General features: G+C 33.8%; 2 protein-coding genes and 1 pseudogene across 2 annotated transcripts; 2 read left to right on the top strand and 1 right to left on the bottom strand.

The window, feature by feature from the left end:
- On the top strand, window positions 1–810 carry LOC136068605 (auxin-binding protein ABP19a-like; annotated as a pseudogene).
- A 2,511-nt stretch (window positions 811–3,321) lies between these two features.
- LOC112007303 (auxin-binding protein ABP19a) lies at window positions 3,322–4,131 on the top strand. The gene is given in 1 exon segment (XM_024039637.2): window positions 3,322–4,131. A coding segment is annotated over 1 exon segment (633 nt). The 5' UTR covers window positions 3,322–3,339; the 3' UTR covers window positions 3,973–4,131.
- Window positions 4,132–14,668: 10,537 nt separating this feature from the next.
- LOC112007739 (F-box/LRR-repeat protein At3g26922) lies at window positions 14,669–16,181 on the bottom strand. The gene is made up of 2 exons (XM_024040101.2): window positions 15,030–16,181; window positions 14,669–14,887 (listed from the first exon to the last, which is right to left on the bottom strand). Exons 1-2 carry the CDS (start codon window positions 16,179–16,181, stop codon window positions 14,669–14,671), a joined length of 1,371 nt encoding a protein of 456 aa, XP_023895869.1.
- Window positions 16,182–16,795: the final 614 nt, after the last annotated feature.

Below are 16,795 nucleotides of genomic sequence, written 5' to 3' on the forward strand. Positions count from 1 at the left end.
CAAAAACTGAAAATAGACATGAAGATGCTTCAAATTCTCTTCCTCCTCTTTATCCTCTTATCCTCCACCAATGCTTTGGTTCAAGACTTCTGTGTTGCAAATCTGAAAGGCCCAGATGGCCCTGCAGGCTATCCTTGCAAAACTGAAGCCAAGGTCACAGTTGATGACTTTGTGTTTTCTGGCTTAGCCAAGGCTGGAAACACCTCAAACATAATTAAGGCTGCTGTGACCCCTGCATTTGTAGCTCAATTCCCTGGCGTGAATGGGCTTGGTCTCTCTCTAGCACGCCTAGACCTAGCACCGGGTGGTGTTATTCCATTGCATACTCACCCTGGTGCTTCTGAAGTTCTAGTGGTTTTGCATGGTTCTATCACTGCTGGATTCATTTCATAGGCTAATTCCGTTTACGTGAAGACAGTTCACAAGGGAGATATAATGGTTTTCCCACAAGGGTTGTTGCATTTTCAAGCAAATGCTGGTGGGAAACCAGCCACTGCTATTGCTAGCCTCAGTAGTCCAAACCCTGGCCTCCAAATAACGGCTTTTGCTTTGTTTGGCAACAACTTAACTTCTGCATTGGTGGAAAAAACCACTTTTCTTGACGATGCCCAAGTCAAGAAGCTCAAGGCTATTCTTGGTGGCACTGGCTAGGATTGACAAGACATTGACTGTTCATTTGATCATTTCCGTTCTCATTGTATTTTCTAGTTATTGCACTGGTGTGATTTACTTCTTTGAGCTATGATTTCTTTTAAAATATATACCATCATTACTTCAATGAAACGTATTCAAATGTAAAATTTCCATTTAGTGTTTGTATATCATGCATGTGCTTTACAATGCCAAATACCTAGAATAGCATCTGAATAATGCACGTTTTCAGATATAGCACAATCACTTACCTTGAGCATATACCATTTTTTAGAAAGAGTGTTCTTTTTATAAGGTCTACATGTCTTTCAATCTGTGACCTTGCTCTGAAATGCAATTCAATTAACTTGACAAATTTGAGGTTTCGAAGAAGGACAAATATTGAGGAATAATAATCTGTGTAAACGGTATGGGTCCCCTTGGCGTGACTATTGATTGAAGTGCATCAAATGCTGCCAGAAATAGCCTACATCATAATCTTTTTTGTTATCCTGGCTGAAAACTCTATGCATTTCAATGAACAATGGTGCTGCAATTTTTATAAGTTTATTTAATTTTTTTTTTTTTGGAAAAATTGTCACTGTCCCTTAGTTGTCATCATTTTATAGCTGTCCCCACAAGCCTCTATTGCAAAGCAGTCCATGCTAAAGATGTAAACTATGCGGGGCTAGTGTTTTTTTTTTTTTTTTTTTATTAAAAAAAAAAAAAAAGCAGGAAACCTCATGTCATAATTTAAAACAGTGGGCCTCGCTATAGGTTTAGGGTCACGATGAGAAGATGTTTAGGGTTTTGGTGGATAATTCATCTTTATCATTTTAATATTTCAACATGTATATATCTAAGGATGAAGTCATTTCCTTTATGTATCGGTTTTTTTAATTAAACTTAGGTACATGAAATGCAAAGCAGGGTGACTGAACATGATATAGTATCAGCCATGCTTTTTCACTTCTAAAAGATTTACATCAGGTGTAGTTTTGAAGGAACCATAATCATACTGTAGTGCGGTCCATGTAAGCAGTCTGGTGAACTCCAGTACATTGGACACAAAGAACTCTGCCCCTTAATAAGCTTATCCATGATGACTTGAAGAGGGGGCTTTATGTGGAAAGTGCTTTTAATATATATATATATTCTAATTTCAGATTTTAAGCCCAAGGGGGGTGGCAAAAAGTAGGAAAAGGCACTAGCTTCAGGTTTCATATCTCCTTTCCAAGCACCAAGTGTACCAAATGAATATGGTTTCTGAAGAATTTTGTTAACCATATATTGACATTTAACAACATAGATTGCTGAAAGATAATTTTGAATGCTAGCTTCTTGTCTGAGGCTTTTAGGATTGGCCTGAAGTTTCTTCATGTTGAGTCTTGCCCCAACTTATAAGACAAGCAGGAAAACCCTTTTACAAGATAATGGTTTATTGAAACTTTTACTGAAGTCCATATAAAGCAAATTTGGCATCTTTTTGGGACCAGCAGTGTATTGAGGTCCATAAACAGCAATAGTACTGATCGAAATGAACTGGAAAGCTTCCACTATAGAAATAAAACGTGTAAATTATAAATGCATAATAATAGACATTTTATGGCTTAGTGTCCCTAACCAAGTAAACTTATGTACTTGTAGAATAAACAAAGTAATCTTGGATTAACTTATGATTAGCCCAAGGTTTTAAGACTAATATATAAATTTTACATTGAATTCATTGTAATTCAATTGTTAAATATCAATATATAATTGTTTAGGGTTTCCACTATGTACAAATGATTTTCAACCGTTAAGTTCAACCACGTAAATTTTTGTATTTTCTCTCTTTTTCAAGCTTCCGCTCATCACTCAATTCCACAACTTTAAGTAAACTTTCATGTCTGCTATCTTTTTTTACGGTTGCGCTCGTCACTCATACAGCATGCTAATGTAAGAAATCGTAGCAGGAGGGCGATTCCTACAGTCCACACATTACTTCCATGGTTGCCGTTTGAAGGACTGCAAGACTTTCGGATAATCAATGCTTGTAGCTGTCAAATTGTCCGATTATGTGATTCCTCTCTTTCTTCCCATGTGCTATTGGACCACATTTTGATAAGTTTCTTGACGATTTATTGGGCTCTTCTAAAGTACTTTAAGGCTGAAACGTTTACGCTGTTTCAAATCATTGAGGTTAACATTTCTGTAGTTGGCAACTAGACCTATTCCATTACATAAAATACAGGCCAGGAATGTCTGTGTTATTTAAGGAATAATGTGATGTAAGACTAACATATCGAGGATCAGGAGTGAATTAAGTTGCCAGTACATAGGACACAATTAATTGCTGGTTTAGCAAGTCATGCAATCCCAAATTTTGACAAATGAGGCAATGAATTACCAACTAGTCATGCTAAATGGGCCATCCTTCTCTGTCATTCTTGTCATTGTTCAATTCTGTTAATGCCAAAATCAATGTCTTCTCCAATCACCAAAAGTTTTTAAATCAATAAAGTGACTTCTTGTTCATTTGTCCAATGCAAGAGGACTCATCAACAGCCAAAAAGTTTCATAAAATTGAAGTTGTGGCTCTCTTTTATTCATCAATCACTATATAGCCAGCTTCGGCATGACCATAATTTTTGTCCCCATCTATGTACAAGTTCTATATAAACTAAACAAACCCATCAAGATACCACATTCCAAAAACTGAAAATAGACATGAAGATGCTTCAAATTCTCTTCCTCCTCTTTATCCTCTTATCCTCCACCAATGCTTTGGTTCAAGACTTCTGTGTTGCAAATCTGAAAGGCCCAGATGGCCCTGCAGGCTATCCTTGCAAAACTGAAGCCAAGGTCACAGTTGATGACTTTGTGTTTTCTGGCTTAGCCAAGGCTGGAAACACCTCAAACATAATTAAGGCTGCTGTGACCCCTGCATTTGTAGCTCAATTCCCTGGCGTGAATGGGCTTGGTCTCTCTCTAGCACGCCTAGACCTAGCACCGGGTGGTGTTATTCCATTGCATACTCACCCTGGTGCTTCTGAAGTTCTAGTGGTTTTGCATGGTTCTATCACTGCTGGATTCATTTCATAGGCTAATTCCGTTTACGTGAAGACAGTTCACAAGGGAGATATAATGGTTTTCCCACAAGGGTTGTTGCATTTTCAAGCAAATGCTGGTGGGAAACCAGCCACTGCTATTGCTAGCCTCAGTAGTCCAAACCCTGGCCTCCAAATAACGGCTTTTGCTTTGTTTGGCAACAACTTAACTTCTGCATTGGTGGAAAAAACCACTTTTCTTGACGATGCCCAAGTCAAGAAGCTCAAGGCTATTCTTGGTGGCACTGGCTAGGATTGACAAGACATTGACTGTTCATTTGATCATTTCCGTTCTCATTGTATTTTCTAGTTATTGCACTGGTGTGATTTACTTCTTTGAGCTATGATTTCTTTTAAAATATATACCATCATTACTTCAATGAAACGTATTCAAATGTAAAATTTCCATTTAGTGTTTGTATATCATGCATGTGCTTTACAATGCCAAATACCTAGAATAGCATCTGAATAATGCACGTTTTCAGATATAGCACAATCACTTACCTTGAGCATATACCATTTTTTAGAAAGAGTGTTCTTTTTATAAGGTCTACATGTCTTTCAATCTGTGACCTTGCTCTGAAATGCAATTCAATTAACTTGACAAATTTGAGGTTTCGAAGAAGGACAAATATTGAGGAATAATAATCTGTGTAAACGGTATGGGTCCCCTTGGCGTGACTATTGATTGAAGTGCATCAAATGCTGCCAGAAATAGCCTACATCATAATCTTTTTTGTTATCCTGGCTGAAAACTCTATGCATTTCAATGAACAATGGTGCTGCAATTTTTATAAGTTTATTTAATTTTTTTTTTTTTGGAAAAATTGTCACTGTCCCTTAGTTGTCATCATTTTATAGCTGTCCCCACAAGCCTCTATTGCAAAGCAGTCCATGCTAAAGATGTAAACTATGCGGGGCTAGTGTTTTTTTTTTTTTTTTTTTTGGGATCAGGATCAGTGTGGGGGCTAAGTGCCTGATTGGTAGGAATGTTTAAACAATAACTTTCAATATTTAAATATTGAAAATTATTAACCTCAAAAAAAGTGTGTTTGATAAGAAATTTTTCATTTTAGTTAAGAATATTTGAATCACAGTTCTTGATTTAAATTGATTAAACACTGTATTTTGAAAATACATAGTCATAGCAATTTCCAAATATTTGAGAGTCTATTTTATATTGTTATTTAAATAATAATTTTTGCTATTTAAACAATACAATAATTATTTTCACAACAATTTTTTATTATATATATTTTGAAAACACTTAAATAGCGTTATTAAAAATATCCAAATAGACTGAATAACAATGTTGAATGATGTCATTGTAAATATTTTGAAATTCATCGGACCCATGCATATCTGACATTATATAGAAGGTTAAAAACCTTATATCTCTCTCATCTCTTTTCTCCTACAGCCTTGTCCCACGTCCCTCTCTGCTCTCATCTCATCTTCTTCGTCCCAAGCCAACCAAGCTCCATCCCTCCCTCATCTCTTTTGAAACCCAACTCCATAGCAATCTTGTCTCTGTGCCTCTATCATCTTGCTCTCTTAGTACTGGGCTAAGCCATGGCTGAGACCCACTAGGCCTTCCACCGCCGGCAACCACCAAGTCGCACGAGAGGTCCACCGCCGCTGAAGCCACCGGTGCCATTTATTCCTCTTTTTGTCCCTTTTTATTTTCCCCTTATTTAGCTTCTTTATTATTATTTTTTTTTTTTTTTGGGCTATGACTGAAATTTCCCCATTTTTATTTGGTTAATAATGAGTATTGGGTGTAGCTGATATTGAGTGGGTTGCAAAAATTTGATGTGGGTACCGTGGGTTTGGGTACAAATTTGATGTAAAAATAGTTGTTGTGGTGTGAGTTGGTTATTGGGTACATTTTTGATGTGGCGATAGTTGTTCTGTGAGTTGTGAAATTTGATGTTGGTTGTTGGGTTTGAGTTTGGATTGTTCAAGTTTGATGATATGAGCAGAAAATATTATTGTTTAAGTTTGATGGTATGAGCAGAGAAGATTAAGTTTATTAGTATGAGCAGAGAGGATTTGGAAGAAGAGGAGGCAGAGAGCAGCGTGGAAGATAGTCAAACGGTAATGTGGTAGAATTAAATAGTAATTAAAATATTAGAAAGTGTACAGTAATTGTCAGACAAGTAAAACTTTTTGATAAAAAAACATACAAATACCAAATATATAATTATATTTAAATTTTAAATACATACTTTTTGAAATATGGTACAAAATACATTTTTTTTCATTATGAACATTTTAAATATATGTTTTCACAATATTTCTTAAACTACAATTTTTACATTTTGAACAACAATACTTTGAACCACTACCAATAAGGCCGTAATTTACTTCCTTAGTCAAGCAACACATACATGATTATGATTTTTTTTTTTTTTTAATAAAAAGACTATCAACAAATAGAAAAATTAACTAAAATAGTCCAATTAAATATAGAAATATATTCTTCTCAAAAAAAAAAATGTGTGTGTTGGAGGGGGGGGGGGGGGGTGTGTGTCCACCTATTTTATTTTTGTTTGTGCTCATATTTAATTGTTGAAAAATCAAAATAAAATAGTATTTATGTTGCATGGTCATAGCGTGTCACCTATGAAATTATGAATACATTAATTTAAATGTATTGCATGGCCACAACGTGGCACGCTTGGAAGGTAGGAATCAACCACCACGCATCCTTAGTGCGATAGTCACTTCACAAGACCCAACTTTAATGGGTCGGGTTTGGGTTTTAATTATCCAACCTGAAGCGGGTTTGAGTCGGGTGCGGGTATTAGTAATACCCACCCGAACCCAACTTGTGTAAACTAAAAGTAAAATTACAAAAAAAAAAAAAAAAACCTAACTAACTAACGAACTATATATATATATATCACTTATAAAAAACCCTAACCCTATGTCTTATTTTCCACGACTTAATTCTATGTTTCCCCTTCTTGAGACTTTGGACTTTAACGACATAAGACGACTGTATGAGGTTAAAATTTCACATGATCGACTTGAGAGCTTAAGTTTGTCAATTGTCAACAAAGTTTAATACTATCACAGGTCAGATTGACTGTAAAAATCTTGTTTCCTATAAATACGAAGGATAAACAATCCCATCCTTGTTGATTAATTCTCCTAGATTACAACATGTTGAACTTAAACTATTGACAGACTATCCTCTAGACACTTGGTGGTTTCTTCGATTAAAACAATATCTAGAGACATTTAAGCAACCAGGAATTCTTCTGATTCAGAAGTTCTGAACTTGCAACTGCAGATCGAATCTTCTATGGTAAGCCTTCTACGGCCTCTTTCTTTGTCACTTGATTAATTATTTTTTTCATTAATGAGAGATTTTGGGGATTTATTTTTTCGATAATTCTACATAGTAGTATAATTCAACATTTTTCTTTTAACATGCAGTTGAATTTAATCCAGAGCTGTTAAGTGAACAATCAATTTGTCCTCTTACAAATTTCAAGCATTTGAGGTTTCTATAATTGAATCTTTACAAATTCATAGAGATCTTATAGATGGCATGTTATGGACTATCCATCCGGAAATGATATCAGTAAAATTATGTTCACTAAAAGACAGTGCATTCATTAAGGTTAAGTACTTTATAATGTCTGATTGTATATTATTTGCTATTTATGACAAACCACTGAGATTTTTTATGCATTACAGTTGCTATTCAAGAACTTGAAAGAAAAGCTAGAGTGTTGCAATGGCTCTCAAATCAAATGTTGGCGCCATTACTTAAAAGCTGTAGAATTAATTGTTGAAAAAGAAAGAGAAGAAAGACCTGAATGCTTCCCGATTGTCCACAAAGTAGCAAAATTTAAGTTGTTATGGCAGCTCTAGCATTTGGGTAGGGGAACTTTTGTTTATGTATTGAACCCCTAATTTTGTTGTAACCAATTGTTGCTGGACTATTTTGCACTTCATGTAAAATTTATACATCTCTTAGGAAACTAGAATTTGAATTTTTTTTTTTAAATCATATTATATCACTTTAATGTGAAAATCAAGGCATAATATGCAATATAATCTAAAGGAACTTTCTAAACCTGCAAACTTATTTTTAGTGTAATTTGACCCAAGTTCTACTGATGTCAAATATGCAGGGTCCAAACCAATCCTTTCCATTGGAGAGTTCTTGTTCTTTCTCAATAGTGAAAGGGAATCCCTTTATTCCCCGTATGGTAATCATGTTGGCTTATTCTTGAATTCCACTGTTCCTTAAACTTCTTGATGCCTGATACTAATAAAAGTTGTTGCACTATGAACCACGGCATCTAAGACCGTAGCATCTCAAGCTTGTTTTGCATTTCATGGGTCCATTTTTCTACAATNTAATCGTGCATTTTAGGGTGTTATTTCAGTAGCCTCTATTTCGTGCATAAGACTGTGCATTGAACAAAAATCTGGTCGAATACTTGGCCAAAAAGAAAGTAATAATCAAGGTAGCTAGCATGCTTCATTGTGAGTGAAATCGGCCTAAGTTACCTATTTTTTGAGCAAAAAAATCTATCTGCGCTTCTAGTAATTTGAGGATGGCCTTGATTTTCAAAGCAAAAGGCACATTTTCTTGTGTCTTGTCCCTGAAATTGCAAAATTACGGTCATTTGCATTAGATTTGTTATGATCATGGTTATGTCGATTCAATTTACTATTTTTACTTGGTAAAATTTTTATGACAATTAATAATTTATCATATTATCAGAATAAGTAATGGAGCCCCTAATAATATCAAACCTTAATAATTATTTGATAAAGTTTAGTTACAAAATTGATTGTAGCTTACCCCTCAAATTTTTTTTTTTGATTATAGCCTAAGGCTATAATCTTACTTAATAAAATAAATATTACTACAAATTTAGAAAATCTAACAATTAAATTGTATGTTCTTTGCGCTTTCAATACGCACGTCAAATTTCGTGTCAATTGGATATTGTTTACTATATGATCTATAAGCTTATATTTTATGCATAAATTTAAACTGTCAAAACTTGTAATTTAAACAATTTATTAATAACATAACTATTGGTTTATAATTTTATAGAAATTTTGTAAGCATGGTGGATTTGTCGAAATTCATCACTAATAAAAAGATATTGAGTAAGGTTGTAACCTTAGGTTACAATTAATTTTGCAACTAAATTTTGTCCATAATTATTTAAATTCAAAAAGACTTTAATAATTACTAGCATATGATAGATAATTCACAATTTTTTTTTTTGAGGGGAAATAGATAATTCAATTAAGGGTAAGGACTTACTCGTCATTAAATGAAGCATATATAGACTATATAGACTATAGTACATTTCAATAAGATGGATTGACTTACTTCCAGTACTTTTTCAACTGGACATGTAGACTTACTCATCATTAATGAGACAACACATTGGAATAGTACAAGCTACCACAATTTTGATATCCCAGAAAACATTTATTGAGAATCTGAGATACCATCTATGGTTGTTAAGAGTGCTAGTACTTATATGCTTGCTAGTCTTGGAACTTTTATTTACTAATTATGTTTATTTTGATACCCATCGCCTATGGTGAAAGAACTGTTAGCCCTTGATGAAAATGGTAGAATTTGTAAAACATATTTCTATTCAATGTAATGTGTTTAGTTTCTACCAAAAAAGAAAAAAAAAAAGGAATAATAAGGATATGTATACAAAATTATTTTGAAATGAAAATGATTTTTAAAGGTTTATGTGGGAAGATAATTTATGAAATAACTTACAATTTGAAAAGTATAGTCCCCAAACCTAAGAGGAATATTGGCATGAGCGAGTAAAGCAAGACCTATTTCCATTAAGTGGGGATGTTTGTGCTCAACAACACCATTTTATTGGTATTTATGAGGCCATGATATATGCTAAGAAATACTTTTTCTTTTTTTGTTGTAAAAATTTGTGGAGGTTGTGATTTTTTCCACCCTAATAAGTAATAAGAATGTGTTGGGTTTTTAGACCCAAAAATGTACTGGTTAACCAATTTAATTTAAGGCCGAGTAATTAATTTATCCAATTATGAACAACTTTTGGATAGAATAAACTAATCAATATTGTCCAAACAATCAATATATTATAAGCATATTTAAAAAATTTCATATACTACTTTTGTGTTCACATGTTCTAATAAGTTTTACTATTTCCTCAAAAAAAAAAATGTCCAAACAAAAAAATAATAACGGAAATAAATAACGCACAATATGATAATTTAGCAAAAACTAGTAACTAATAGAACAACTCGTCCCAAAGCCAAAATCAGTGTGGAGGGAGATAACTCATTTGAGAGATAACTCAAAAAAGTCTTCCGGACCCGAGTGAGACTGCCACTTTTCTACAAAGATGATTTCATCGACTAAAGGAGCCTGCTTCATGGTAGGAGATGGCTCTGCTACTAACGTATGGGTGGACCCTTGGGTTGGTTGAGTTCAAACCCAAGCCAAATAATGAGGCAGTTGATCACATTCGTATGATGATATCAAATCTTATCAACATTGAGCTTCATTGCTGGAAAATCAATCTTCGCCAAGATTTATTTGATCTAGAGTCAATCCAAGCTATTCTTTAGGATCCCAATTCTCCTAAGACCCAGACTTGTTAAGCTATCAAGGGTGAAAAATACATAGGGTGCTTTCTCGGTAAAATCTGCATACATGACTAGCTAGTCAAGAGCACTTTTACATGAGGATGCTGCCTCCAAAATACAGTGGCAACACTTGTGAAAGTTCAAGACCCCTGAAAGAATCAAAATGCAGCTATGGAGAATTGGCGCAAACGCTCTGTCTACCAAAGAGAATTTAATGCTAAGTTTAGGTGCAAGTGACTCAAACTTTACCCTATGTGGGGAAGCAGTGGAATCATCCATTCACCTATTTTAATGTAACGTTTAATAATGTACTCAAATTGTACCCAGAACTTAATAGTGTAACGTTTTATTTAAGCTCTGTTATGAAGTTGTTCGCTCAAACCAAGACGTGCCACAAAACGCAGAAATGATCATGCGGCTCTCAGGCTCATCTTACATATTGCATGTATTGTGATAGGCCTTTAAAATTTCTGATAATCTGAATAGTAGCATACATCTGTTGGAATAAAGCAGAGAAAATAAAGATATTTTGTTTTGTCACCAGTGACACCTTGTAGGCCTAACTTTCTATTAAGATTTAAAAAATTATTGGTCTTACAAGGTTAAGATGAGTATAAACTATTAGATTGTTATCTCCTAATGTTGCCAAATTCAGCGAAGCCAAGTTCCAAGTGAGGTCCAGCAAAAAAAAAAAAAAAAAGTTCCAAGTGAGGTGAATAACTACATGAAGTCATGTTCTTGTAAGTTGTTACAGATTCTCTCTTGTCAACGGATGTTTCTTTTATCCCTTTTCATATTTCTTAATTGACGAACGATTGGAGCTAAATAAGAATATCTTTTTTTGTCTTGTAATTAATTTAATATATTTATTTATATTTTAAATAATTATTAGATTAATTATGACGTAATCATGGTTCAACCTCAATTTGACTTTGGTTCGACTTCAAAAGCCTTGAACTTTTTTTTGTTTTTTTTTTAAGTTCATTGAATGGTCAATGTCTAAAAATCATAGGTAATTGTTAATCAAACCTGTGCCAAATCTAAAATTGTATTGGGCCTACAAACATAGCTTATCCAGGGCAAAAATATCAAACTATTACAATGTTACGGTTCTATTTTGCATAATTAAATACATTAAGAGCATTAGCATTGGAAAATTCCAATGCTACTCTATTTTACAATTCTAAAAAGCAACTTTATCATTATACCATACCATTTTACAATACCTCCACATCCCAAACTTCTACTTCCCTCTTTTACTCATTAAAATAATATATCTACATAATAAAACAATATATCTCAAAATTATATCTTTTCTCTCCCTTCTCTCTCCTCTCTCTACATAATAAAATATTATTATTTTTACAATACTTGCTATAGTGCAATTCTATGTTTAGAATTGCACTGTAGCAGTATTGCAAAAAAAATTTGCAATATTGCTGTTTAGCATTCCCCAATGCAGATGGTTTTGGAGTTTAAAATTCTTAATTTCCTTTAGATTTGGCACTAGCATTCCCCAATGCTAATGCTCTAATTGTGTCTCTTTACTCTATTGCAAATGAATTTGGGTAAAAACAAATTTGTGTTGGTATTGACATAGTGTAAGTTTCATAATTGTATTCCACAAACCGATTATTAGCTATATATATATATATATATATTGATAGTTAACAAGGAAATCAGTGGGCTGAAAATTTTCGGGCGTTGGTGATCTTGAAGGCCGAGTCCTGAAAAATCAAATAGAATCAGAGAAGACTGGTGGAGGCCAGTCAAGAATCCTCCGATGGCAAAGTTAGTGGATTTGTAATTCCAAATAAAATGAAGTGTTTCTTCGAATCAGAAGAATGGAAAAAATCCCCTTACCTTCCCATGGTCCAGTACTTATATAGTGTACGCCTTGGGACAGTTATTTGTTTAGTAACTGTCCCTAATATTGAGGAACTCGAAAAATCCGAAGATAACTTCCTTAACTGCTTTGGAAGTTACCTTATCTAGACTGTTTTCCATAACTGTCATGAAAAACTACTTTTAGTAATAGACTTGCCGGTTGTGAGAGATAAAAAGAAGAATTCTCGTCCTTGTTAGGACGAGGAGAAAGGTAAAGGATGCAGGGAGGTCGTCCTTCCCATGGACGACCTCATAGAGCCACGAACCTATCACAATACTGTATCTTTCTTCCCTTTGGACGACTTCAACGGATGAATTTGGAGTTGGTTTTTATTATGCACCATCATATATTATATAGAAGTGGTGAAAACCAAGAATGTCTTGTTGTTCTTTTCAAGCCCGGACATTTCTTATGAGGATATTTCAATTCTCAAGCCCATTCATGAAGAAATAAGCAAGAATGATCAACCTATAAAAACAAATTTGTGTTGGTATTGACATAATGTAAGTTTCATAATTGTATTCCACAATCCGATTATTAGCTATAATATATATATATATATATTATAATGAGGATATTTCAATTCTCAAGCCCATTCATGAAGAAATAAGCAAGAATGATCAACCTATAAAAACAAATTTGTGTTGGTATTGACATAATGTAAGTTTCATAATTGTATTCCACAATCCGATTATTAGCTATAATATATATATATATATATTATTATATAGAAGTGGTGAAAACAAAGAATGTTTTGTTGTTCTTTTCAGGCATGGACATCTCTGTTGAGGATATTTCAATTCTCAAGCCCATTTATGAAGAAATAAGCAAGAAAGATCAACCTATCAAATTGTATGGATTCCAATTGTAGAGCAATGGACCCATGAAAATGCAAAACAGGTTTGAGATGCTACGGTTTACAATGCACCATGGTACATGGTGCAACAATTTTCATTAGTATCAGGCATCAAGTACGTTAATGAACAGTGGCAATTCAAGAATAAGCCCACATGATTAGTAATTATTTTTTGGTCATTTTTTTGAGTTTGAGGAGTATTTTGGTCATTTTTATGTTTTGGAGGTATTTTGGTAAATTTTTGAGTTTCAGGGGTACTTTGGTCATTTTTTATGTTTCGGAAGTATTTTGGTAATTTTTTTGTTTTAGGAGTATTTTGGTCATTTTATGAGTTTTGGGAGTATTTTGGTAATTTTTAGGTTTTAGAGGTATTTTGATCATTTTTTGGATTCCAAGAGTATTTTGGTCATTTTGTAGGTTTCGATATTATTTTCGTAATTTTTAAGTTTCGAGAGTATTTTCGTCATTTTTAAGTTTCAGAGAGTATTTTGGTCATTTTTTGGGTTTGAAAGGTATTTTAGTCATTTTATGGATTTTGGAGGGTATTTTGGTAATTTTAAAATTCTGAGGGTATTTTGGTTATTTTTTGAGTTTTGGAGGTATTTTTGTCATTTTTTGGTTTTGAGGTATTTTAGTCATTTATTTGAGTTTCGGAAGTATTTTGACCATTTTATAAGTTTCGTGGTTATTTTGGTAATTTTGAAGTTTTGGAGTATTTTCATCATCTTTGAACATTTTAAAGTACTTTGATCATTTACACTTTAAGGGCATTTTGATAATTTGGTAATTTGGTGGATTGAGATTTACCCATAATAATTGGGTTAAGTTAGAATTGAATTAGAAACAATTAGTTAAATAAGTTTTAATGGGTAAATAAACTTTATATATCCAACCCAAATATACTTTCCCCAAACTCTCCCATTTGACATCCCTAAATTGATTACCATATGAAGAATAAATGCATTCCCTTTCACTGTTGAGAAAGAACCAGAAATCTCCAATGGAGAGGATTGGTTTGAACTTTGGACCCTGCATATTTGACATCGGTAGAGATGTATAAACCTGGGTAGAAGTTATTTTTAAAGAAACATAAATTTCAAATTCTAAGTTAATTAGCATCCTAAGACAAATATAAATTGTAAATTAAGTACAAAAATAGTCCAGCAACAAATGGTTACAACAAAATTAGGGGATCCAATACATAAACAAAAGTTCCCCTAAGCTTTTAGCTAGTAAATCAGCACAAAAGCTTCGGACAGGCCTGTTGGAGCCCAATAATCTACCCAAATGCTAGAGCTACCATGTTAACTTAAATTTTACTTCTTCTCCCGTTCCATAATCTTTCATAAAATCATATGCTACTATGTAGATAAACTGGTAAAATTCAAGTACTTCTTTTGTTTTTTCGTCAACAACTAATTCCACAGCTTTTAAGTAATGGCGCCAACATTTGATTTGATAGCCATTGCAACACTCAAGCTTTTCTTTTCTATCCATTAAGTTCTCGTATAGCAACTGTAAAATGCATAAAAAAAAAAAATTCTCAGTGAGTTTGTCATAAATAGCAAATAATCAACAATCAGACATTACAAAGTACTTAACCTTAATTAATGCACTGTCTGGTTGTGAAAGCAACTTTACTGATATCATTTCAGGATGGATAGTCCATAGCATGGCATCTATAATATCTCTATGATTTTGTGAAGATTCAATATGTAGGAACCTCAGATGCTTAAAATTTGTAAGAGGACAAACTGATTGTTCACTTAACAGCTCTGGATTTATTTCAACCTGCATGTTAAAAGATAAATGTTGAATTATACTACTATGTAGAATTATCGAAAAAATAAATCCCCAAAATCTCTCATTAAAGAAAAAAATAATTAATAGTCTCTGCATCAAGTGACAAAGAAAGAGGCCACAGAAGGCTTACCATAGAAGATTCGATCTGCAGCTGCAAGTTCAGAAGAACTCCTGGTTGCTTAAATGTCTCTAGATATTGTTTTAATCGTAGAAACCACCAAGTGTCTAGAGGATAGTCTGTCAATAGTTTAAGTTGAACATCTTGTAATCTAGAAGAATTAATCAACAAGGATGGGATTGTTTTTCCTTCGTATTTACAGGATACAAGATTTTTACAGTCAATCTGACCTGTGATAGTATTAAACTTTGTTGACAAACTTAAGCTCTCAAGTCGATCATGTGAAATTTTAACCTCATCCAGTCGTCTTATGTCGTTAAGGTCCAAAGTCTCAAGAAGGGGAAACATAGAATTAAGTCGTGGAACATACATTACATCAAAGCTGTTGTAACCAATTCTAATTGACAGCTTCCTTAAATTAGTGTAAGTAGTACAAAGCAAAAATATGATTGAAATTTTCGCTGTACAACACAGAGTGTGTAGGTTAGGAGCTTCATTAATGTAAAACATTCTCACTCTATTGATTTTGGCCATCTTAAGGTTGGGGAGATTATAAAGCTCAAGACAATATACGTTCAAGCAATTATCAATTGAAAACGCTTCAAGCACAGGGCAGCGGTTAAGGAGTTCTTGTATCGCATTCCCATCTTGAACAACTTTGTCCAAAGTCAGCTCCTTCAGACGAGTAAATTTAGCATTTTCATCAAAAAAAGATTCTACCAACCTACAACCCCTTAAGTATAATATGGCCAATGATTTAGCTGCAAACATTTGCTTAGGCAGAGTGTATTCGAAGATAATGTCAAGAAGTAGCTGATTGATGTAATTTCCAAGAACCAATTCAAGCCACTTACCGATACAAGAAGGCGAAGCATCTGCTCGTATAAGTATAACCTTAAAAGATTGAATTATTACCTTTTCCGTGTGGAGTATTTCCAGAGTTTTGGTACAATCAAGACCTACAGAAAAAAAACTTAACCTGCGGAGTGAATTCCATGTTTGTTGCCATGTCTTGGACAAAACAGTGGTACGGGCAGCATCTTCAGGGCACATGAAAAACAGAATGTGCTGCTTAATGGGTTCAGGCAACTCAGATATCCGATCCTCTGCATCGATCTTGTCACTCTTCGATGACTCTCTAGGAAACACCATCATCTTCTTCATTCCGAGAAAGGAAACAGAATGGTTTTCTTGATGAGTTAAGACCTTTTGATGTAGAATGAGAAAGGATTTTTCGAAATAAAAAAAAAAAACAAATGGAGCAAGAAGTTCAGAGAGACACAATGAAGAAGAAGAAGAAGAAGAAGAAGAAGGCTTGTCAGCTTATGTGAGAATGAAGATCGAAAAAGGTGAGATCCTGAATGTATATTTGAAAATAAATTGTGCTAGCTGCATTCTATCATTTCAATTAAAGAACGGAGGCAGGTCTGCAGCCGAGTAGATGGGTGGGATTGAGACAATACTGAAAAAGTGGAACGGGTATCGAGGCCAGAGACTGACTCACGTAACCAGCAAAATGTAACTAGAACATACTCAGTTTAGTTAGCTGTTAAAAGCAGTTCGAGGATGTCCAGTTAGCCGTTGGCAAGGTACATGGGCCGTGTAAAGAAGAACAAGAAGTGACCAGCCCAATAAAAGCCCAAAATAGAAGCAAAGGTGGGGTTAAGATCATCTAGATTTTTTAGGGAAATCTGTCAAATAGATTTTTTTTAGTTTAAATCATTATTTAATAATTTAATGGTCTAAATTATGTCCTGTCAATAATTCACTAACAATAT

The sequence above is a fragment of the Quercus suber genome, unplaced genomic scaffold, assembly GCF_002906115.3.
Source record: "Quercus suber isolate HL8 unplaced genomic scaffold, Cork oak 2.0 scaffold_124, whole genome shotgun sequence".
Taxonomy (NCBI): domain Eukaryota; kingdom Viridiplantae; phylum Streptophyta; class Magnoliopsida; order Fagales; family Fagaceae; genus Quercus; species Quercus suber.

Coding starts and splice junctions, on each gene's coding strand:
- LOC112007739 (XM_024040101.2), bottom strand. CDS start 16,181: ATGAAGAAGATGATGGTGTTTCCTAGAGAGTCATCGAAGAGTGACAAG. Junction 14,888..15,029: donor TGCAGATCGAATCTTCTATG/GTAAGCCTTCTG, acceptor TTTAACATGCAG/GTTGAAATAAATCCAGAGCT.